Source organism: Microcaecilia unicolor, chromosome 3 (genome assembly GCF_901765095.1).
Source record: "Microcaecilia unicolor chromosome 3, aMicUni1.1, whole genome shotgun sequence".
Lineage (NCBI taxonomy): Eukaryota > Metazoa > Chordata > Amphibia > Gymnophiona > Siphonopidae > Microcaecilia > Microcaecilia unicolor.
Window position 1 is genome coordinate 492206483 of NC_044033.1, and position 23087 is coordinate 492229569.

General features: G+C 48.6%; 1 protein-coding gene across 1 annotated transcript in view; it reads right to left on the minus strand.

Annotated features, from left to right (window-relative positions):
- ME1 (malic enzyme 1) overlaps nt 1-23087 on the minus strand; it is a gene marked incomplete at its 5' end in the record, with an annotated part of 362344 nt that overhangs the window by 267263 nt on the left and 71994 nt on the right. Inside the window, 2 exon segments of the mRNA XM_030195171.1 lie at nt 1111-1260; nt 10301-10434. Coding sequence (XP_030051031.1) covers nt 1111-1260; nt 10301-10434 — 284 coding nt within the window.

Consider the following 23087-nt stretch of genomic DNA (forward strand, 5'->3'; position numbering starts at 1 on the left):
GGGAAGAGAAGATCTGGCGACATCAGAAGGTAATGGGAATGTGGAAGGGAAGAGGCAATGAGGGGGTAGCAGATGAATCTGTGTATGGGAAGAGAATAGCTGGAGACAATATGGGAAGCTATGTATGAGAAAAACTAAGGGAGGTAACAAAATGTGAATGCAGGAGGATGTATGAGCACTGATTCTGTACTACTGGGGAAAATCTGCACCAAAAACTTTAACATTTTACATTTTAGAAGTTTATTATTCAGCAGGGGTGTAGCCAGACTTCGACGGGAGGGGGGAATATTTTGGCCTGCCTCCCCGCTGGCGCCCTCCTGCTGCCTCTTCCGCCCTCCCCCCCCCCCCCCCCCCCCCCCCCAGCTAAAGCGTTTGTCCCGCTCTGGTCTCACATTGCCTGGCGCCCTGTCCTGTTTTCAGTTGCTGGGTCTGGACCCCCCAGAGGCATTGTGGGGGGGACCCAGGCCCCTGTGGTCCCTGTAGCTACACCACTGATTAAGAGACACTGTATTATTTTGATAAATATACGTTACAGAATTTTAAAAATATTGTGTGCAGAATTTTAACTATTTTTGAGCAGAATTACCCTAGGGGTAATTTCTTATCTGTGCTCTAGTGTTAATAAACCTGTGTGGTTCTGTCACACTATCTGTCCTTGGAATATTGTAGGATTCTTTTTATGCAGCAGTCTGAGCCGTTCTATCTTTTACTGTCAAGTTCACTGACAGGTAAGAAACTGTGACCTGTCTCTCTGCAGATAAAAGACAGCACCACCCCCCCACCCCCCCACCCCCCCCCCATCGTAGTTCAGCTGGAATGGCTTAAAGTGAAGTGGAGTCTTAACATATTTCCTGAAACATGAACTGTTCATGAGAACCTTATAACCTGTCTATAAATGAAATCACACAGTTAAGCATGATTAAAATGTTTAATCACAGGATTAATCGCAATTAAAAAATTGTAATCTTCCTACGACCCTAGTTCTAATGCAACTTTAATTCTCCTAGCTTTCCTTGCTTGGAGTACATTCAGCAATTTTCTTGAAATAAAACAGTCAAGATTTAAAATAAAACCTACTGTTACTTTTATTTGAAGTATAAGCTTACATACCTTGGTCTCCGAAATGCAAGACCATATTGTTGACAAGCTAAACCCACAGTAGGAGTATAAACAATAGGCATGAACCGTTCAATATCAGACATCAGCACTTTATAGAAAAGCTTCTCATTTCGATCTTGAAGACCCATTAATAGAATATATCTGTGGAGAATTGAACAAAAAAACTTGGTATTGTGTAAAAATCAACAAGGTACAATCATAAAACATATGTGCATAGAACTAGGGAAATCTATTAAATTAAGAGGTTAAAAAGAGAGTGTAATAAAAAATATTATCTCTCTGGTTTAACATACAGATTTACAGTATATTTTCAGAATAATTTGTGGTGCAGTTTTCACAACCATGCAAGTAGATGCAGTCTGCAGGCACTTTTCTGCCTGCAACCTTTGTACCAGTTACCAAAGGGAAGGCACTGTTGATCACCTGTAAAGTGAAGATACATACCTGTAGCAGGAATTCTCAGAGGACAGCAGGCTGATTGTTCTCACGATTGGGTCGTCGTTCACGACGGCCCAGGAGACTGGCAAACCTCTAAGCAAACAAAAACTTTCTAGAACGCACCGGCGCGTGGGCAGAGCAAACCACGCATGTGCAAACAGCTTCCCGCCCGCGGCGCGAGCGTGTCCTCCTCAGTTTAATAAAAAGCAAAACAGCGAACTAGAACTCCTCCAAAGGGGAGGAGGGTGGGTTTGTGAGAACAATCAGCCTGCTGTCCTCGGAGAATACCTGCTACAGGTATGTATCTTCACTTTCTCCGAGGACAAGCAGGCTGATTGTTCTCACAAACCCACCCTCCTCCCCTTTGGAGTTGTTCTAATTCTCTGTTTTGCTTTTTATTAAACTGAGGAGGGCACGCTCACGCAGCGGGCTCACTCAAAACAATGAACATTGGCCAATTGGGCCTCGCAACGCCGAGGACAGAACAGAGATTGACCTGAAACCATAAACAACTAACTGAGAGTGCAGCCTGGAAAAGAACAAAATGGGTCTATGGGGGTGGAGTTGGATTCTAAAGCCCAAACAGATTCTGCAGCACCGACTGCCCAAACCGACTGTCACGTCGAGTATCCTGCTGAAGGCAGTAGTGAGATGTGAATGTGTGGACTGATGGAAAAAGTTTCAGCCTTGTAAATCTCTTCAACGGAGGCTGACTTTAAGTGAGTCACTGATGCAGCCATGGCTCTAACATTCTGAGCCGTGACATGGCCCTCTAAAGACAGCCCAGCTTGGGCATAAGTGAAGGAAATGCAATCTGCTAGCCAACTGGAGATTGTGCGTTTTCCGATGGTGACTCCCCTCCTGTTGGGATCAAAAGAAACAAACAACTGGGCGCACTGTCTAAAGGGCTTTGTCCGCTCCACGTAAAAGGCCAATGCTCTCTTACAGTCCAAGGTATGCAAACTGCTTTCGCCAGGGCGAGTATGAGGACAGGGAAAGAAAGTTGACAAGACAATTCACTGGTTCAGTTGGAACTCCGACAACACCTTTGGCAGGAACTTAGGGTGCATGTGGAGGACTACTCTGATTGTTGTGATGGAACTTGATAAAAGGTGCATGCACTACCAAGGCCTGAAGCTCACTGACTCTACGAGCTGAAGTAACAGCCACCAAGAAAATGACCTTCCAGGTCAAGTACTTCAGATGGCAGGAATTCAGTGACTCAAAAGGAGCTTTCATCAGCTGGGTGAGAACGACGTTGAGATCCCATGACACTGGTGGAGGTTTGACAGGGGGCTTTAACAAAAGCAAACTTCTCATGAAGCGAACAACTAAAGGCTGTCCAGAGATAGGCTTACCCTCTACACGGCAATGATAAGCACTAATCGCACTAAGGTGAACTCTTACGGAGTTGTCTTGAGACCAGACTCTGTTAAGTGTAGAAGGTATTCAAGCAGGGTCCGTGTAGGACAAGAAAAGGATCTAGGGCCTTGCTGTCACACCAGACGGCAAATCTCCTCCATTTGAAAGAATAAAGCTTTTCGTGGAATCTTTTCTGGAAGCAAGCAAGACTCGGGAGACACCCGCTGAAAGACCCAAGGAGGCAACTTCTAAGCTCTCAACATCCAGGCCGTGAGAGCCAGAGACTGGAGGTTAGGATGTAGAAGCCACCCCTCATTCTGGGTGATGAGGGTTGGAAAACACTCCAATCTCCAGGGTTCTTCAGAGGACAACTCCAGAAGAAGAGGAAACCAGATCTGACGAGGCCAGAAGGGAGCAACCAGAATCATTGTTCCATGGTCTTGCTTGAGTTTCAGCAAAGTCTTCCCTACTAGATGTGTGGGAGGATATGCATACAGAAGGCCTGTCGCCCAATGCAGGAGAAAAGAATCTGTCGTGGGCCTGAAGCCTGGAACAGAACTGAGGAACCTTGTGATTGATCTGAGTAGCAAAAAGATCCATCGAGGGGGTGCCCCACGCTCGGAAGATCTTGCGGACTACGCCCATGTTCAGTGACCACTCGTGAGGTTGCATTATCCTGCTCAACCTGTCGGCCAGACTGTTGTTTACACCTGTCAAGATAAGTGGCTTGGAGAAACATGCCATGATGGCGAGCCCAAAGCCACATCTGGACGGCTTCCTGACACAGAGGGCGAGATCTGGTAGATCCCCCGCAGCTTGAAACCACTGAGAAGCTAGGGTCCATTGAGCTGATCTCATATGTAGACGTGCCATGGGCATGACATGAACTGTGGAGGCCATGTGCCCCAGAAGCCTCAACATTTGCCGAGCCATGACCTAGTGAAATGCTCGAACAATGGAAACCAGGGACAGAAGATTGCCCGCCCTTGTCTCGGGAAGATAAGCTCGAGCTGTCTGAGCGTTCAACAGGGCTCCAATGAATTCCAATGCTTGGACTGGGGTGAGATGGAACTTGGGATAATTTATGATGAACCCCAGTAGCTCTAGCACCCGAATAGTCATTCGCGTGGACTCCAGAGCACCCTCCTTCGAGGTGCTCTTCACCAGCCAATCGTCGAGATAAGGAAACACATGCACTCCCAGTCTGCGTAGCGACGCTGCGACTACAGCTAGGCATTTGGTAAACACTCTGGGTGCAGACGCCAGGCCAAAAGGCAGTACACGGTACTGAAAGTGCTGTGTTCCCAGCCGAAACTGAAGATAGTTCCTGTGAGCTGGAAGTATCGAGATGTGTGTTTAAGCATCCTTTAAGTCCAGAGAGCATAGCCAATCATTTTCCTGAATCATGGGAAGAAGGGTTCCCAGGGAAACCATCCTGAACTTTTCTCGGACTAGAAATTTGTTCAGGGCCCTTAGGTCTAGAATGGGACGCATCCTCCCTGTTTTCTTTTGCACAAGAAAGTACCTGGAATAGAATCCCAGCCCTTCTTCCCCTGGTGGAATGGGTTCCACCGCTTGGGCCTGTAGAAGGGCGGAGAGTTCCTCTGCAAGTACCTGCTTGTGCTGGGAGCTGTAGGACTAAGCTCCCGGGGGGGGGGGGGGGGGGGGGGGCAATTTGGAGGCTTGGATTCCAGATTGAGGGTGTATCCTAACCAGACAATTTGAAGAACCCACCGGTCTGAGGTTATAAGAGGCCACCTTCGGTGAAAAAACATTAACCTCCCCGCAACCGGCAAGTCATCCGGTACGGTCACGTTTACTGAGGCTATGCTGAACTTGAGCCAGTTAAAAGCTCGTCCCTTGCTTTTGCTGGGGAGTTGCAGTGACCTTAGGCGCATGCTGTTGACGAGAACGAGCGCACTGGGACTGAGCCTGGGTAAGCTGCCAAGAAGCAGGAGTGTACCTACGCCTAGCATAGGATTAGGGAGCACTCCTCTTCCCTCCAAAAAACCTCCTGGATGAGGAGCTAGTAGCAGAAGACACCAGGCGGTGGCCGTAGCTAGAAGGTTGTTAGGCTGTATAGAGAGAGGTGTGACCAGCAGAAGAAAGGAGGTGTTGATGCCCCTGTATAAGTCGTTGGTGAGGCACCACCTAGAGTATTGTGTTCAGTTTTGGAGGCCGTACCTTGCGAAGGATGTAAAAAGAATTGAAGCGGTGCAAAGAAAAGCTACGAGAATGGTAAGGGATTTGCGTTACAAGACATATGAGGAGAGACTTGATGACCTGAACATGTATACTCTGGAAGAAAGGAGAAACAGGGGTGATATGATACAGACGTTCAAATATTTGAAAAGTATTAATCTGCAAACGAACCTTTTCCGGAGGTGCGAAGGCGGTAGAACGAGAGGACATGAAATGAGATTGAAGGGGGGCAGACTCAAGAAAAATGTCAGGAAGTATTTTTTCACGGAGAGAGTAGTGGATGCTTGGAATGCCCTCCCGCGGGAGGTGGTGGAAATGAATACGGTAACAGAATTCAAACACGCGTGGGATAAACATAAAGGAATCCTGTTCAGAAGAAATGGATCCTAAGGAGCTTAGCCGAGATTGGGTGGCAGAGCCAGCCGGTGGTGGGAGGCGAGGATAGTGCTAGGCAGACTTAAACGGTCTGTGCCAGAGCCAGTGGTGGGAGGCGGGGCTGGTGGTTGGGAGGCGGGGATAGTGCTGGGCAGACTTATACGGTCTGTGCCCTGAAGAGGACAGGTACAAATCAAAGTAGGGTATACACAAAAAGTAGCACATATGAGTTTGTCTTGTTGGGCAGACTGGATGGACCATGCAGGTCTTTTTCTGCCGTCATTTACTATGTTACTATGTTACTATGTAATCCATAGCATCATTGTGCTTTTTGAGCTGGTCAACTAGATCCTCTACTTTCTCACCAAAAAGGTTATCCCCCTGGCAAGGAACATCCGACATCTGCTGATGGACCGAATTATCCAGGTCAGGGACACGCAGCCATGAGAGTCTGCGCATCACTATACCTTGGGCAGCGATTCTGGATGCTACATCAAAAGTGTTGAAAGTACCCCTGGCCAGGAATTTTCGACATGCCTTCTGCTACCTGACCACCTGACGAAAAGGCTTGGCCTGCTCCGGAGGGAGTGCAACCACCAAGCTAGACAGTTGCCTCACCGAGTTCCGCAAGTGGATGCTCGAGAAGAGCTGGTATGTTTGGATTTTGGCAGCGAGCATAGCGGCCTGATACGCCTTCCTCCCAAAGAGTCCAAGGTTCTAGATTCTCTGCCTGGGGCGCCGAGACATAGTCCCTAGTACTCTTGGCTCTTTTGAGAGCGGAGTCCACCACCATGAAATTGTGAGGTAGCTGAGACCTCATCAATTCAGGCTCCACGTGGATCCGATATTGGGATTCAGTCTTTTTCGGGATCACGGGACTAGACAGAGGGAAGGACCAGTTTTGCATAAGGACTTCCTTCAGTACATTATACAAAAGAGCCGTTGCAGCCTCTCTAGGCGCAGAAAGATAATCCAGGACCTCGAACATCTCAGCCCTGGGCTCATCCTCAACCTCCATAGGGAAGGGAATAGCTGCAGCCATTTCCTGGACAAAGGAGGTGAAGGATAGACTCTCCAGTGGAGACAGTCTCCTTTCTGGTGGAGGGGAAGGTTCAGAAGGAATCTCATTGAATAGAGGGAAAGCGATCCTCTCGGCGCCGATGCTTCTCAGGCGCCGAATCCCTCGACGCCCCAGAGCTCCCTGCACCGTGTGTCGAAGGAGAACAATGACGGTGCTTCTTCGCCTTCGCTCGACACCAGTCATCAAGACTCCTCGGTACCGATGAGAAAAACGTGGAATCCTCATGTCTCCTCGGGGTCGCGTCCGGGGCCTGCATAACAGGAGGCTTTGAGACAGGTGCAGACCCACTCAATGCCTCACTGCTCCCAGCACGAGATGGTCATTCCGCAGCCATTACCTTCACTCCCGACGTCGATGCGTCTCTCGATGTCGACGCTGCCAACCTCGGTACCGATGTCGATTTCAAAGGACCGGACCGAGCCCCAAAAAGCTTCTCTCGTTGGGCTTCTCGAGACGCTTGGATTCATTTCTTCATGCAAAGACACAGACTGCAAGTGGCTGGGCTATGGTAGGGCCCAAGGCACTGAATACACCAAGCGTGGATGTCGGTACACGAGATGGTCCGGTTGCACCGAGTACAATGTTTGAATCCGCTGGGTGTCTTCGATGACATGGAAGGAAAAACGGCTTCGGTGAAATTAAATGGCGTGATCGTGCCAAAAAAGTAAAGGGCACAAAAGGGGAAAATTCCTACCGCACAGCCTAAGGCCGGCCGCGTCAAAAAGAAAGAAAACTTAGAAAGTGCCAAAAACTAAGAAAAAATACTGTTTGTTTTTTATTAAAAGAAGAACGAATAACTCGATAAAAGAAAACAAGAAATATAAAAGAATCGTCAAAGACTCTCTTTCCTGGGACAGCAAAGCGAACAGGGAAAAACCTCTTCACCTCACAGCGGACAAGAAAAAACTGAGTGGGAACGCTCACGCGACAGGCGGGAAGTTGTTCGCGCATGCACTGTGCCCACGGTTCGCGTGCCAGAAGCCAACCCACAGCAGCCTGCTTGTCCTCAAAGAAACTTCTTCACAGTTTCTTCACTGAATCATATATATACTATGTTAGAAAAGGAGAATAAATAGGCTGTCCTTTTTAGCAGGTCTAAAGTCATAACATAAGAATAGCCATACTGGGTCAGACCAATGGTCAATCTAGCCCATTTCCAACAGAGTCTTCACAGTTTGTTTCTTGAATCATATATATACTATGTTACAAAAGGAGAATAAATAGGCTCCCTTTTTTAGCAGGTAGAAAGTCATAACATAACATAAGAATAGCCGTACTGGGTCAGACCAATGGTCAATCTAGCCCATTTCCAACAGAGTCTTCACAGTTTCTTTCTTGAATCATATATATACTATGTTACAAAAGGAGAATAAATAGGCTCCCTTTTTTAGCAGGTAGAAAGTCATAACATAACATAAGAATAGCCGTACTGGGTCACACCATTATTTCTTATTATTTATTTTTATCTTATTTATTTTTTTCAGAAAGGATTGTGTATCCCCTAGTGTTTTTTCCCCAGTGTGCCAATCACCCCAAAGATTGAAACACTTCCAGAAGGTTAGTTATACATCCACTTGGAAATTTTCTTTTTGATATCATTTTTCTACCTGATTATTTTTCATACACCCCTTTTTTGATATTATGATTATTATTATTTAATTTTTTTCCTATTTTAGTCTTGTTTTTCCCTCCCTTCTTCCTCCCCCCTCCTTCTTTTTCCCCCCCATACCCTCTCTTTCTCTTAGCACCTTATCATCACTCTCTATTTTCTCACATATATATTCATATATATTTTTTTCATGTGCTTATTTTTTTCATGTGCATGTTTTTTTCATGTGCATGTTTCAAATCTACCTCACCCCTTATTATCTATACACTCTATTTGTCTATACATCATGTTGCCACTCTGTCACTCTTTGTATACTCCTTATACTCTCTCTGGCCAACAATTTTTGTACACCTACAGACTCTTGTATGTAACCAATCAGATACTGTTTGGAACCCTGTGTTTGCTGTCTATTGTGTAAACATCACACCTTACGTTACTCCCTGTATAAGCATTCGGTTTTGCATTACTGATGCATGCATTTACTCTGAAACACCATTTTTTCACATTTAATTCTTTTAGAGATTACATGACTGTTATTTTAATATTACTTTTATGGATTTGAAATTGGTTATAATTTTGCTCTGTTTTTTACATCTATATATGTTCATTTGGTTTTAACTCATATATATGTTTTGAGATGTTCATTTAGTATATACGTACACTGATATATTTATTTTGTATACAGTATTTATGTATTATTTCTGTCATTATATTTGTTTTTATAGACTCCTGAGGAAGGTGCTACGGCGCCGAAACACGGCTGTGTTGAGTCACCTATTCACAATAAAAATCATTGTTTTAACTAATTTATACTTCTGCCCCATTGTTTGAATAGAGCCTATTTTCCCCACCCTTTTTTTTTTGTTTTCACACCATCTAGCCCATTTCCAACAGAGGCCAATCCAGGTCACAAGTACCTGGCAGAAACGAAACAGTAGCAACATTCCATGCTACAAATCCCAGGGCAAGTACTGGCTTCCCTATGTCTGTCTCAATACCAGGAACTTGTCCAAACCTTTTTAACCACTGTTACTGCATCCTCTGGCAAAGAGTTCCAAAGCTTAAGTATTTGTTAAGTGAAAAAATATTTCCTATTTGTTTTGAAAGTATTTCCATATAACTTCCTTGAGTGTCCCTTACTCTTTGTACTTTTTGATAGAGTAAAAAATCGATTCACTTCTACACCTCTCAGGATTTTGTAAACCTCAATCATATTTCCCATTAGCCGTCTCTTTTTCAAGCTGAAGAGCCCTAACCCTTTAGCCTTTCCTCATATAAGAGGAGTTGCATCCCCTTTATCATTCTGTTCGCTCCTCTTTGAACCTTTTCTAATTCTGTTGTATCTTTTTTGAGCTATGGTGACCAGAACTGAATGCAATATTCAAGGAAAGGTTGCACCATGGAGCGATACAGAGGCATTATAATATTCTCAGCCTTATTTACCATCCATATCCTAATAATTCCTAGCATCCTGTTTGCTTTTTTGGCCGCCACTGCACACTAGGCAGAAAATTTCAGCATATTGTCTACAACACCACCTAGATTTTTTTCTCACTGTTCTTCCCAATGTGTATCACTTTGCATTTATCCACATTTAATTTCATCTGCCATTTGAATGCCCAGTCTTTTAGTTTCCTAAAGTCTTCCTGTAATTTTTCACAGTCCAGATGTATTTTAACAACCTTGAATAGTTGTGTGTTAACTGCAAATTATATCATCTAACTTGTCTTTCCAATTTCCAGACAATTTATAAATATATTCAATAGCACTGGTCCCAGTACTGACCACTGTGGCACTCCACTATTCACCCTCCTCCATTGAGAGAAATGGCCATTTAACCCTACCCTCTGTTTTCTGTCCAATAACCAATTTCTAATTCTTAGCTATACACATAGCGGTTAAATATAGCGGTTAGCTGTATAGTTAGGCATTAACAGCCACATCTTGCCCTGGCACTATATGGAGCATACCAAAGCAAAGCAACTTTGTAAATTAGTGCCTTGCACAATTACACACTTATGAGCTGCCAGTGAACATGTAAGAACTTTGAAATATTAATCCTATCTATTTTTGTCTACAAGCAAAAAGCACTGATATGAATGGAAACATTTTACCTGTCTAGATCATTCTTCTGCCTTTCATAGTTTCTCAGGACTCTGAGAACCTGGACATCTTGACTGAGGAAGCAAGGTGGCAATAATCCATGAATGCCCAATTGCAGTCTCTCCTCCAATGTAAAAGCCATGCCCTAGGTAAAAACATCTACACATTACTTTTGCGATAACTGGAATATAGAAGAACCACATGTATAATTTTCACTAATTCAATACAGATGTAAATATCTTCACTGCTATGAGGAATATCACCAAAAGAAAGAACTGATTTTACGTCTGGTGATAATATATACATGGACTTTTTTCATGTACTGTTTTGTTCAACATGTTTTAATTATACAGTGAATGCTTCTGAATACAAAAGATACAGAAAAAATGAAGAGACAATTGGAATCTGAATCATTCTAACTCTGCATTAATCTTTTCATCAAAATCTGTTATACTAACACCAGAAAGCATTTGAAGCATCTGTTATCCTGAAGAAAACAGGGGCCCTGTTTACTAAGCTGTGCCGTAGGCGCGCTAAAGCGAATGCTACATACCTGTAGAAGGTATTCTCCGAGGACAGCAGGCTGATTGTTCTCACTGATGGGTGACGTCCACGGCAGCCCCTCCAATCGGAAAACTTCACTAGCAAAGTCCTTTGCTAGCCCTCGCGCGCCTGCGCGCACCGCGCATGCGCGGCCGTCTTCCCGCCCGAAACCGGCTCGAGCCGGCCAGTCCAGTATGTAGCAAGACAATACATTTCAAGGGAAGACACAACTCCAAAGGGGAGGCGGGCGGGTTGGTGAGAACAATCAGCCTGCTGTCCTCGGAGAATACCTTCTACAGGTATGTAGCATTCGCTTTCTCCGAGGACAAGCAGGCTGCTTGTTCTCACTGATGGGGTATCCCTAGCCCCCAGGCTCACTCAAAACAACAACATTGGTCAATTGGGCCTCGCAACGGCGAGGACATAACTGAGATTGACCTAAAAAATTTACCAACTAACTGAGAGTGTAGCCTGGAACAGAACAAACAGGGCCCTCGGGGGGTGGAGTTGGATCCTAAAGCCCAAACAGGTTCTGAAGAACTGACTGCCCGAACCGACTGTCGCGTCGGGTATCCTGCTGCAGGCAGTAATGAGATGTGAATGTGTGGACAGATGACCACGTCGCAGCTTTGCAAATTTCTTCAATGGAGGCTGACTTCAAGTGGGCTACCGACGCAGCCATGGCTCTAACATTATGAGCCGTGACATGACCCTCAAGAGCCAGCCCCGCCTGGGCGTAAGTGAAGGAAATGCAATCTGCTAGCCAATTGGATATGGTGCGTTTCCCTACAGCCACTCCCCTCCTATTGGGGTCAAAAGAAACAAACAATTGGGCGGACTGTCTGTGGGGCTGTGTCCGCTCCAGATAGAAGGCCAATGCTCTCTTGCAGTCCAATGTGTGCAGCTGACGTTCAGCAGGGCAGGAATGAGGACGGGGAAAGAATGTTGGCAAGACAATTGACTGGTTCAGATGGAACTCCGACACGACCTTTGGCAGAAACTTAGGGTGAGTGCGGAGGACTACTCTGTTGTGATGAAATTTGGTGTAAGGGGCCTGGGCTACCAGGGCCTGAAGCTCACTGACTCTACGAGCCGAAGTAACTGCCACCAAGAAAATGACCTTCCAGGTCAAGTACTTCGGATGGCAGGAATTCAGTGGCTCAAAAGGAGGTTTCATCAGCTGGGTGAGAACGACATTGAGATCCCATGACACTGTAGGAGGCTTGACAGGGGGCTTTGACAAAAGCAAACCTCTCATGAAGCGAACAACTAAAGGCTGTCCTGAGATCGGCTTACCTTCCACTTGGTAATGGTATGCACTGATTGCACTAAGGTGAACCCTTACGGAGTTGGTCTTCAGACCAGACTCAGACAAGTGCAGAAGGTATTCAAGCAGGGTCTGTGTAGGACAAGAGCGAGGATCTAGGGCCTTGCTGTCACACCAGACGGCAAACCTCCTCCAATGAAAGAAGTAACTTCTCTTAGTGGAGTCTTTCCTGGAAGCAAGCAAGATGCGGGAGACACCCTCTGGCAGACCCAAAGAGGCAAAGTCTACGCCCTCAACATCCAGGCCGTGAGAGCCAGGGACTGGAGGTTGGGATGCAGAAGAGCCCCTTCGTCCTGCGTGATGAGGGTCGGAAAACACTCCAATCTCCACGGTTCTTCGGAGGATAACTCCAGAAGAAGAGGGAACCAGATCTGACGCGGCCAAAAGGGAGCAATCAGAATCATGGTGCCTCGGTCTTGCTTGAGTTTCAACAAAGTCTTCCCCACCAGAGGTATGGGAGGATAAGCATACAGCAGACCTTCCCCCCAATCCAGGAGGAAGGCATCCGACGCCAGTCTGCCGTGGGCCTGAAGCCTGGAACAGAACTGAGGGACCTTGTGGTTCACTTGAGATGCGAAGAGATCCACCAGGGGGGTGCCCCACGCCTGGAAGATCTGTCGCACCACACGGGAATGGAGCGACCACTCGTGAGGTTGCATAATCCTGCTCAACCTGTCGGCCAGACTGTTGTTTACGCCTGCCAGATATGTGGCTTGGAGCACCATGCCTTGCCGGCGAGCCCAGAGCCACATGCTGACGGCCTCCTGACACAGGGGGCGAGATCCGGTGCCCCCCTGCTTGTTGACATAGTACATGGCAACCTGATTGTCTGTCTGAATTTGGATAATTTGGTGGGACAGCCGATCTCTGAAAGCCTTCAGAGCGTTCCAGATCGCTCGCAACTCCAGAAGATTGATCTGTAGATCGCTTTCTTGGAGGGACCACCTTCCTTGGGTGTGGAGCCCATCGACATGAGCTCCCCATCCCAGGAGAGACGCATCCGTGGTCAGCACTTTTTGCGGCTGAGGAATTTGGAAGGGACGTCCCAGAGTCAAATTGGAGCAAATCGTCCACCAATACAGGGATTCGAGAAAACTCGTGGACAGGTGGATCACGTCCTCTAGACCCCCGGCGGCCTGATACCACTGGGAGGCTAGGGTCCATTGAGCAGATCTCATGTGAAGGCGGGCCATGGGAGTCACATGAACTGTGGAGGCCATGTGGCCCAACAATCTCAACATCTGCCGAGCTGTGATCTGCTGGGACGCTCGCACCCGCGAGACGAGGGACAACAAGTTGTTGGCCCTCGCCTCTGGGAGATAGGCGCGAGCCGTCCGAGAGTCCAGCAGGGCTCCGATGAATTCGAGTTTCTGCACTGGGAGAAGATGGGACTTTGGGTAATTTATCACAAACCCCAGTAACTCCAGGAGGCGAATAGTCATCTGCATGGACTGCAGGGCTCCTGCCTCGGATGTGTTCTTCACCAGCCAATCGTCGAGATATGGGAACACGTGCACCCCCAGCCTGCGAAGCGCCGCTGCTACCACAGCTAGGCACTTTGTGAACACCCTGGGCGCAGAGGCGAGCCCAAAGGGTAGCACACAGTACTGGAAGTGGCGTGTGCCCAGTTGAAATCGCAGATACTGTCTGTGAGCTGGCAGTATCGGGATGTGTGTGTAGGCATCCTTCAAGTCCAGAGAGCATAGCCAATCGTTTTGCTGAATCATGGGGAGAAGGGTGCCCAGGGAAAGCATCCTGAACTTTTCTTTTACGAGATATTTGTTCAGGGCCCTTAGGTCTAGGATGGGACGCATCCCCCCTGTTTTCTTTTCCACAAGGAAGTACCTGGAATAGAATCCCAGCCCTTCTTGCCCGGATGGCACGGGCTCGACCGCATTGGCGCTGAGAAGGGCGGAGAGTTCCTCTGCAAGTACCTGCTTGTGCTGGAAGCTGTAGGACTGAGCTCCCGGTGGACAATTTGGAGGTTTTGAGGCCAAATTGAGGGTGTATCCTTGCCGGACTATTTGAAGAACCCACTGATCGGAGGTTATGAGAGGCCACCTTTGGTGAAAAGCTTTCAACCTCCCTCCGACAGGCAGGTCGCCCGGCACTGACACTTGGATGTCGGCTATGCTCTGCTGGAGCCAGTCAAAAGCTCGCCCCTTGCTTTTGCTGGGGAGCCGCGGGGCCCTGCTGAGTCGCACGCTGCTGACGAGAGCGAGCGCGCTGGGGCTTAGCCTGGGCCGCAGGCTGTCGGGAAGGAGGATTGTACCTACGCTTGCCAGAAGTATAGGGAACAGTCTTCCTTCCCCCGAAAAATCGTCTACCTGTAGAGGTAGAAGCTGAAGGCTGCCGGCGGGCGAACTTGTCGAATGCGGTGTCCCGCTGGTGGAGAGACTCTACCACCTGTTCGACTTTTTCGCCAAAAATGTTATCCGCACGGCAAGGCGAGTCCGCAATCCGCTGCTGGATTCTATTCTCCAGGTCGGCGGCACGCAGCCATGAGAGCCTGCGCATCACCACACCTTGAGCAGCGGCCCTGGACGCAACATCAAAAGTGTCATAAACTCCTCTGGCCAGGAATTTTCTGCACGCCTTCAGCTGCCTGACCACCTCCTGAAAAGGCTTGGCTTGCTCAGGGGGAAGAGCATCAACCAAGCCCGCCAACTGCCGCACATTATTCCGCATGTGTATGCTCGTGTAGAGCTGGTAAGACTGGATCTTGGACACGAGCATAGAGGAATGGTAGGCCTTCCTCCCAAAGGAGTCTAAGGTTCTAGCGTCCTTGCCCGGGGGCGCCGAAGCATGTTCCCTAGAACTCTTAGCCTTCTTTAGGGCCAAATCCACAACTCCAGAGTCATGAGGCAACTGAGTGCGCATCAGCTCTGGGTCCCCATGGATCCGGTACTGGGACTCGATCTTCTTGGGAATGTGGGGATTACTTAATGGCTTGGTCCAGTTCGCAAGCAATGTCTTTTTCAGGACATGGTGCAAGGGAACAGTGGACGCTTCCTTAGGTGGAGAAGGATAGTCCAGGAGCTCAAACATTTCAGCCCTGGGCTCGTCCTCCACAACCACCGGGAAGGGGATGGCCGTAGACATCTCCCGGACAAAGGAGGCAAAAGACAGACTCTCGGGAGGAGAAAGCTGTCTCTCAGGAGAGGGAGTGGGATCAGACGGAAGACCCTCAGACTCCTCGTCAGAGAAATATCTGGGATCTTCCTCTTCTTCCCACGAGGCCTCACCCTCGGTGTCAGACACAAGTTCACGGACCTGTGTCTGCAACCTCGCCCTGCTCGACTCCGTGGAACCCCGTCCACGATGGGGACGTCGAGAGGTAGACTCCCTCGCCCGCATCGGCGAAGCTCCCTCCGCCGACGTAGTCGGGGAGCCTTCCTGGGAGGTGGCCGCGGTCGGCACCGCACGCGGTACCGACGTCGGGGACCTCAACCTGGGCGATGGGCCAGCCGGCGCCACGCTCGACGGTACCGGTGGCGCAAGCACCGCCGGTACCGGAGGGGTAGGGCGCAACAGCTCCCCCAGAATCTCTGGGAGAACGGCCCGGAGGCTCTCGTTTAGAGCGGCTGTAGAGAAAGGCTGTGAGGTCGATGCAGGCGTCGACGTCAGTACCTGTTCCGGGCGTGGAGGCTGTTCCGGGCTGTCCAGAGCGGAGCGCATCGACACCTCCTGAACAGAGGGTGAGCGGTCCTCTCGGTGCCGATGCCTACTGGGTGCCGAATCCCTCGGCGACCCAGAGCTCTCGGTGCCGACACGGGGAGGAGACCGGTGTCGATGCTTCTTCGATTTCTTCCGAAGCATGTCACCGGAGCTCCCCGGCACCGACGAGGAGGACGTCGAATCCATCCGTCGCTTCCTCGGGGCCGAGACTGAAGAAGGTCGATCTCGGGGGGGCTGTACCGCAGGAGCCCTCAGGGCGGGAGGAGACCCACCCGAGGGCTCACCGCCACCAGCAGGGGAATGGACAGCCCTCACCTGCACTCCACCCGATGCACCACCGTCCGACGACATCAGCAGACGAGGTCCTGGTACCACCGACGTCGATGCAGCTATCCGATGTCTCGGCGCCGATGCAGAGGCCCGATGCCTCGATGCACTCGATGCAGGGGCGGCCGAGGAAGATGGTCTGGACGCTGACGACGTCGATGCACTCGAAGATCCCGGTGCCGATGCCGACGAAGAGCCCGAGAACAACACGTTCCACTGGGCTAATCTCGCTACCTGAGTCCGCCTTTGAAGAAGGGAACACAGACTGCAGTTCTGAGGGCGGTGCTCGGCCCCCAGACACTGAAGACACGAAGAGTGTCTATCAGTGAGCGAGATAACCCGGGCGCACTGGGTGCACTTCTTGAAGCCGCTGGAAGGCTTCGATGTCATGGGCGGAAAAATCACGCCGGCGAAATCAAAAGCCGAAATGGCGAAATTTGAAGCACCAAAAATTTAGAGGGAGAAAAAAATTCTCGACCGAGGCCGAAAGAGGCCTACCCCGACGACGAAAGAAAACTTATCGGGGCCAAAAAGCTGGAAGTACGGGGAGGATTTACACGAAACCCGACGGGGGGTTTCCGGAGCACTTCCCGATCAAGGATAAAGCTTTCCCGAAGGAAAAAAACACGTTCAAACGAATTGGACGCGCGAGGTCGACTTTCCGGGGCTCGACACGGCGAAAACACGACCGTACCGAGTGCGGACAAAAGAAGACTGGCCGGCTCGAGCCGGTTTCGGGCGGGAAGACGGCCGCGCATGCGCGGTGCGCGCGGGCGCGCGAGGGCTAGCAAAGGACTTTGCTAGTGAAGTTTTCCGATTGGAGGGGCTGCCGTGGACGTCACCCATCAGTGAGAACAAGCAGCCTGCTTGTCCTCGGAGAACAATAAATACACTCATTATATTCCTATGGATGTCTCTATCGTTAGCATGCACTAAAATGTTTGCGCGCATACAGCGCTGCTTAGTAAACAGGGCCCCTAAACTGTTATCAGGAGAAAACAAAATACATTTATCTACAAAAAGATACTTTTATTCCCCTTATTCATACTGAAATGAATACTAGTTTATTCTATGTAACACATTTAAGGTATTAATAAGCAATAAAGCATACAAATCTTTTCAAACCATCTTTAAAATAAAAATAAAAAATAAAATCACCACTAGAGAATCAGATACTCAATTCATAATATAACTACTACGACTACTACTTATTTCAATAGTGCTACTAGATGTACACAATGCTGCACACTAAACAAATAAGAGATTGTAAGCTCTGTTGAGCAGGGACTAGCTAATCAAGAAAGACAAACAAGATAAATAAGGGAATAGGAAATTACTTATGGTGGGAATGATTAAAACTGTCAAGCCTCTTAAGACTTGTTAACTGTAAAGTCTCAATATCTTGAAGTATAACCTTGGCATACCAGAACGTACCTGAAGTCTCTTTCTTTTCTGAAGTTTCTTTTATTGAATAAATACAGATAATTTACTCACAGTCAGATGTTAAGAAATGTTGCCCCAGGGCATAGAGACCCATAATTCTGAAAGCTGTAACAGTGGTTGGAGGTAGAAATCTGAGGAGAGGCAGCTTTATTGCAGAGGTGAAAAAGTAGTCGAACAGGTAGCAGTAGCTCAGAGCTGGGTGACTGGAGAGTGCAATATCTCAATAGGAAGATATATTCAAGGTAAAAAACCACGTTTATTCCAGGGAGTTTTAGCAGGACAAGTGCTGTCTGAAGCAAGATGGAGAATGCCTCATGGTGAGGGGAAGGGAGAGGCTAAGAAGGGCTCACACAGGTCCAGGGAGGAGGGGGTAAATAGACCAATGGGGACAGAGCCTGCCATCAGGTAGCAAGGGGTGGTGCTAGAGGACAGCCCTCCATTGGAGGCAAAAGTCATACCTGGCTGACCTCTCAGGACGAGATAGTAAGAATGACCAGGAAATGATAGCAGGTAGACAAAGGAGCCAAGCTTGGCTGAGAAAGAGAGGAGGTCTGGGCAGCATCACAAACCAACGATAACAGTTCTTGTACAGACAGGCAAGAGTGGCTGCATTGCCTATGAACTACATTACACACAACGCATTGCTCACGTATCTTTGCAGTGGGAACTGCAGCGATGAAGATCCTTAGAAGTGAGAATGACAGTAAAGGCATTAAACACATTTTAGGGTCACATTATAAACTAGTGCAAGGCTGTCAGAGGACAGAACAAAAACAGACATGAGTCCTGAACAAGTGACATGGAATTAGGAGTTAAAAGCAGCCTCAAAACGGTGGGCTTTTAGCCTAGATTTGAATAAGGCCAGAGATAGAGCTTGACGTATCGACTCAGGAAGTCTATCCCAGGAATACTGTGCAGCAAGATAAAAGGAAGAGTCTGGAGTCGGCAGTGGAGAAGGTTCGGGTAAGGGAGATTTACCTGATGAAAAGAGTTGCCGGAGAGAAGTGCAGAAAGCAGGGCCGGTTGAACCCGGTAAGCGGGGTAAGCACCGCAGGGGGGCGCCTGCCTTCAAGGGCGCCGCTGCAGCGCTGCGCCGCCATACCGCGCCGGCCTTGGGAGTTTAAATCTTTTATTTACCTCAGTCCCAGCGGCCGCATCATTCAAAGCCCTGCCCGTCTCTAGCCTTCCCTCCCTTCGTGAGTTCATTCCGTAGAGTCCCGCCTTCTGACGTCATTTCCTCGAGGACGGGACTCTGAGGGAACGAACTCACAAAGGGAGGGAAGGCTAGAGACGGACAGGGCTTTGAAATGACGTGGCCGCTGGGATGGAGGTAAATTAAAAAAGACTTAAACCATGCAAGGTGGCAAGAAGGAAAAGGGGGAAGTTGGGGGGAGAAAAGGATGGGCAGGTGGCCATAAATGGGAGGTGGATGGGGGCAAATGAGACTCGCTGGACATGGATGGGAGCGGGAGGGCAGGGCAGGGGATGGGACAGAGGAGAATCGCTGGGTATGGATGGATGGAGGGGGCAGGGGAGAGGAGAACTGCTGGGTATGGATGCAGAGGGCAAGGGAGAGAAGAGAATTGCTGGATATGCATGGAGGGCAGGGGAGAGGAGGGTTGCTGGATATGGGTGGATAGAGGGGAGGGCAGGGGAGAGAGAAGGGTTGCTGGACATGGGTGGATAGAGGGGAGAGGAGGGTTGCTGGACATGGGTGGATGGAGGGGAGGGCAGGAGAGAGAGGAGGGTTGCTGGACATGGATGGAGGGGAGGGCAGGGAGAGAGGAGAATTATTAAACATGGATGGAGGGGAGGGAAGGGAAGACAGGAAGGAGATGCACATGGATGAAGGGGAGAAATTCTGGACATGGATGGAGGGGAGGGAAGACAGAGGAAGGAGATGCACATGGATGGAGGGGAAGGGAGAGAGAAGAAATGCTCGACATGGATGGAGGAGAGGGAAGAGAGAGGAAGGAGATGAGATGAGGGAAAAGGGAGAAAACCTGCACATGGATGGAGAAAATAGGCAGAAGCTGGATCCACTGGACAGTCAAGTCTGCAGAGGACCCAGCTTTCACTTACGGATGTAAGGCAAGAGATGAAGAAAGGAGGAAAGTAAAGAAATAAATGGAAAGGAAGCCCTGGAAACGAAGTTAAGAGGACAGATAGCAGCAGAATCAGGTATTGGGCCAGCATGAACAGAAAAACAAAGTCACCAGACAACAAAGGTAGAAAAAAATCATTTTATTTTCATTATAGTGTTTGGAATATTTCCAATTTGGGAATCAGGTACTCAACGTTAAAAGTTTATATTTATTTACTTATTTATGGCATTTTATCCCACATTAAACATGAATTAGATTGGAACCTGGGAGTACGGTGGGAGAAGAGAGAAAGGAAATGCTAGGGGGGGGTGCCAACTGATAGTCTGCAGGGGGGCACCAGAGACCCCAGGACCGGCCCTGGTAGAGAGAGAGATGAGTGGAGAGGTACTGAGGAGCTGCAGAGTGAATGCACTTATAAGTCAATAAGAGGAGTTTAAACTGTAAGCGGAAATGGATACGGACCCAATGAAGTGGCTTGAGGAGAGGGCTAATGTAAGCGTAGCAACGCTGGTGGAATATAAATCATACAGCAGAATTTTGAACAGATTGAGGGGAGAGAAATGGATTAGTGGGAGTCCTGTGAGAAGCAAACTGCAGTAATCTATATGTGAAGTGATATATTTTATTATTTTCAGCACTTGGTTTACCACAAATGATCTCTGAGGTGACTATCGGGCTCATTTTCGAAAGAGGACGTCCATCTTTCGACATAAATCAGAAGATGGACGTCCTTCTCCCAGGGACGTCCAAATCGGTATAATCGAAACCCGATTTTGGACGTCTCCAACTGCAGTCCGTCGCAAGGACGTCCAAAGTTCAAGGGGGCGTGTAGGAGGCGTAGTGAAGGTGGGACTTGGGCGTGCCTAACACTTGGACATCTTTGACCCATAATCGAAAAAAAACAAGGACGTCCCTGACGAACACTTGGACATTTTCACCCGGACGTGTTTTTATTACGAATAAGGCACAAAAAGGTGCCCGAAATGACCAGATGACCACCGGAGAGAATCGGGGATGGCCTCCTGTTATTCCCCCAGTGGTCACTAATCCCCTTCCACCCTCAAAAAAATCTTTAAAAATATGTCGTGCCAGCCTCAGATGTCATACTCACGTCTATGACAGCGCATGCAGGTCCTAGGAGCAGTTTTAGTGGGTACTGCAGTGCACTTCAGACAGGCGGACCCAGGCCCATACCCCCCCCCCCCCCACCTGTTACATTTCTGGAGGAAACAGTGAGCTCTCCAAAACCCACCACAAACCCATTGTACCCATATATAGGTGCCCCCCTTCACCCATAAGGGCTATGGTAGTGGTGTACAGTTGTGGGTAGTGGGTTTTCGGAGGGGTTTGGGGAGCTCAGCACACAAGGTAAGGTAGCTATGTTCCTGGGAGCTTTTTATGAAGTCCACTGCAGTGCCCCCTAAGGTACCCGGTTGGTGTCCTGGCATGCCAGGGGGACCAGTGCAGTACAAATGCTGGCTCCTCCCACGCCCAAATGGCTTGCATTTGGACGTTTTTGACATGGACATCTTTGGTTTCGAAAATCGCCGAAAGTCAGAAACGTCCATGTCTAGGGACGTCCAAATTTAAGGATTTGGACTTCTCTGATAGTATTTTTGAAACGAAAGATGGACGTCCATCTTGTTTTCAAAATATGGGTTTTCCCGCCCCTGGATTTTGCCATTTTGCAAGGACGTCCAAATCGCAACTTGGACGTTTCTTTCGAAAATGCCCCTCCATGTGGTTTACAGTTTCTATTACAGGTACTTTGCACTGTCCCTAATGGGCTACATTGAGAGGGATCATGGTCAGGCCCCAGGTATGGCAGGCATCCGATTATACGTGCCAGGGATGGATATAATCCTGTTGTACTAGTTGTAATTCTGCCACTAGCAGCTTAGGTTTGCATCTTCATTTCATTGCTGTCTCCTCTGGGCCATTTCTTCCGGCTGCAACTGACTCATCTGACCTTCTCTACTGCTGAAGTGCTTAACCCCAGCCTTAATTCCATTACTGCTACCCCATCACACATCTGTTTGCTGACGTGGAGGGGGATAATCGACCATCTCTAAGGACGGCCCCCCGTAAAGGGGCGGGGCAACCCGTATTATCGAAACAAGATAGACACCCATCTTTTGTTTCGATAATAGGGTCGGGGACGCCCAAATCATGAAATTTAGGTCGACCTTAGAGATGGTCATCCCCGGTTTTCGGCAATAATGGAAAGCGAGGACACCCATCTCAGAAATGACCAAATGCAAGGCATTTGGTCTTGGGAGGAGACAGCATTTGTAATGCACTGGTCCCACTAACTGAATGGAAAAAGCCCTTCCCTTACCAATCCGGAAAGGAACGGGCATGCATGAAGGAAATTGCATGCAAATGAGCTGCTTGTTGTTAGCTCATTTGCACACAATTTCCTTCCTAAGGAGGGGAAGCAACGGCAGTTGAAGACGTCCAAAACATGGATGTTTGTGAGAAGGACATCCATGCCTATTATGCCTCCAATGCCCCTTTTATTTATTTGGATTTTGGATCACAAGTAGCAGCAGTGGGATTTGAACTGGCCACTTCTAGATTGCAAGATCAGTGTTCTAACCACTAAGCCACTCTGGTATTCTTCCACTCTACTCCACTCCCTTGAAATTTGGCCATCCCTGTGGGAGGCAGTTGAGGACATCCAAAATGTTTGAAAGAAGGACGTCCACGCCTTCGTTATGCCTCCGTTGACACACACATACCTCCCCCCGCCCCAGGGACCTGCATACTGCCAAGTTTCAAGGGAGTGGAGGGGCATGGCAGAGTGGCCTAGTGGTTAGAGCCCTGGGCTTGCAATCCAGAGGTGGCTGGTTCAAATCCCACTGCTGGCTCTTGTAATCCAAAATCTAAATAAATAAATAAAAAGGGTGTCAAAGGCATGGATGTCCTTCTCACAGAAACATCCACATTTTGGACATCCTCAACTGCCATCGCAGGGACAGAGGCATAGTGAAAGACATACTCTAAAAAAAAAAAAAAGGCAAAAGTTTTTGAAGTTGTTTTTTCGGGGTGGGAGGTGCTTAGTGATCACTGGGGAAGTCAGGGGAGGTCATCCCCGATTCCCTCCGGTGGTCATCTGGTCAGTTCGGGCACCTTTTTGCGGCTTGGCTGTGAAAAAAAATGGACCAAGTAAAGTCAGCCAAATGCTCGTCAGGGACGTCCTTCTTTTTTTCATTATCGGCCGAGGACGCCCATCTGTTAACCACGCCCCCGTCCCGCTTTCTGTACACTGCCGACACGCCCCCTTGAACTTTGGTCGTCCCCATGACGAAAAGCAGTTGAGGACGCCCAAAATCAGCTTTCGATTATGCCGATTTGGGCGACCTTATGAGAAAG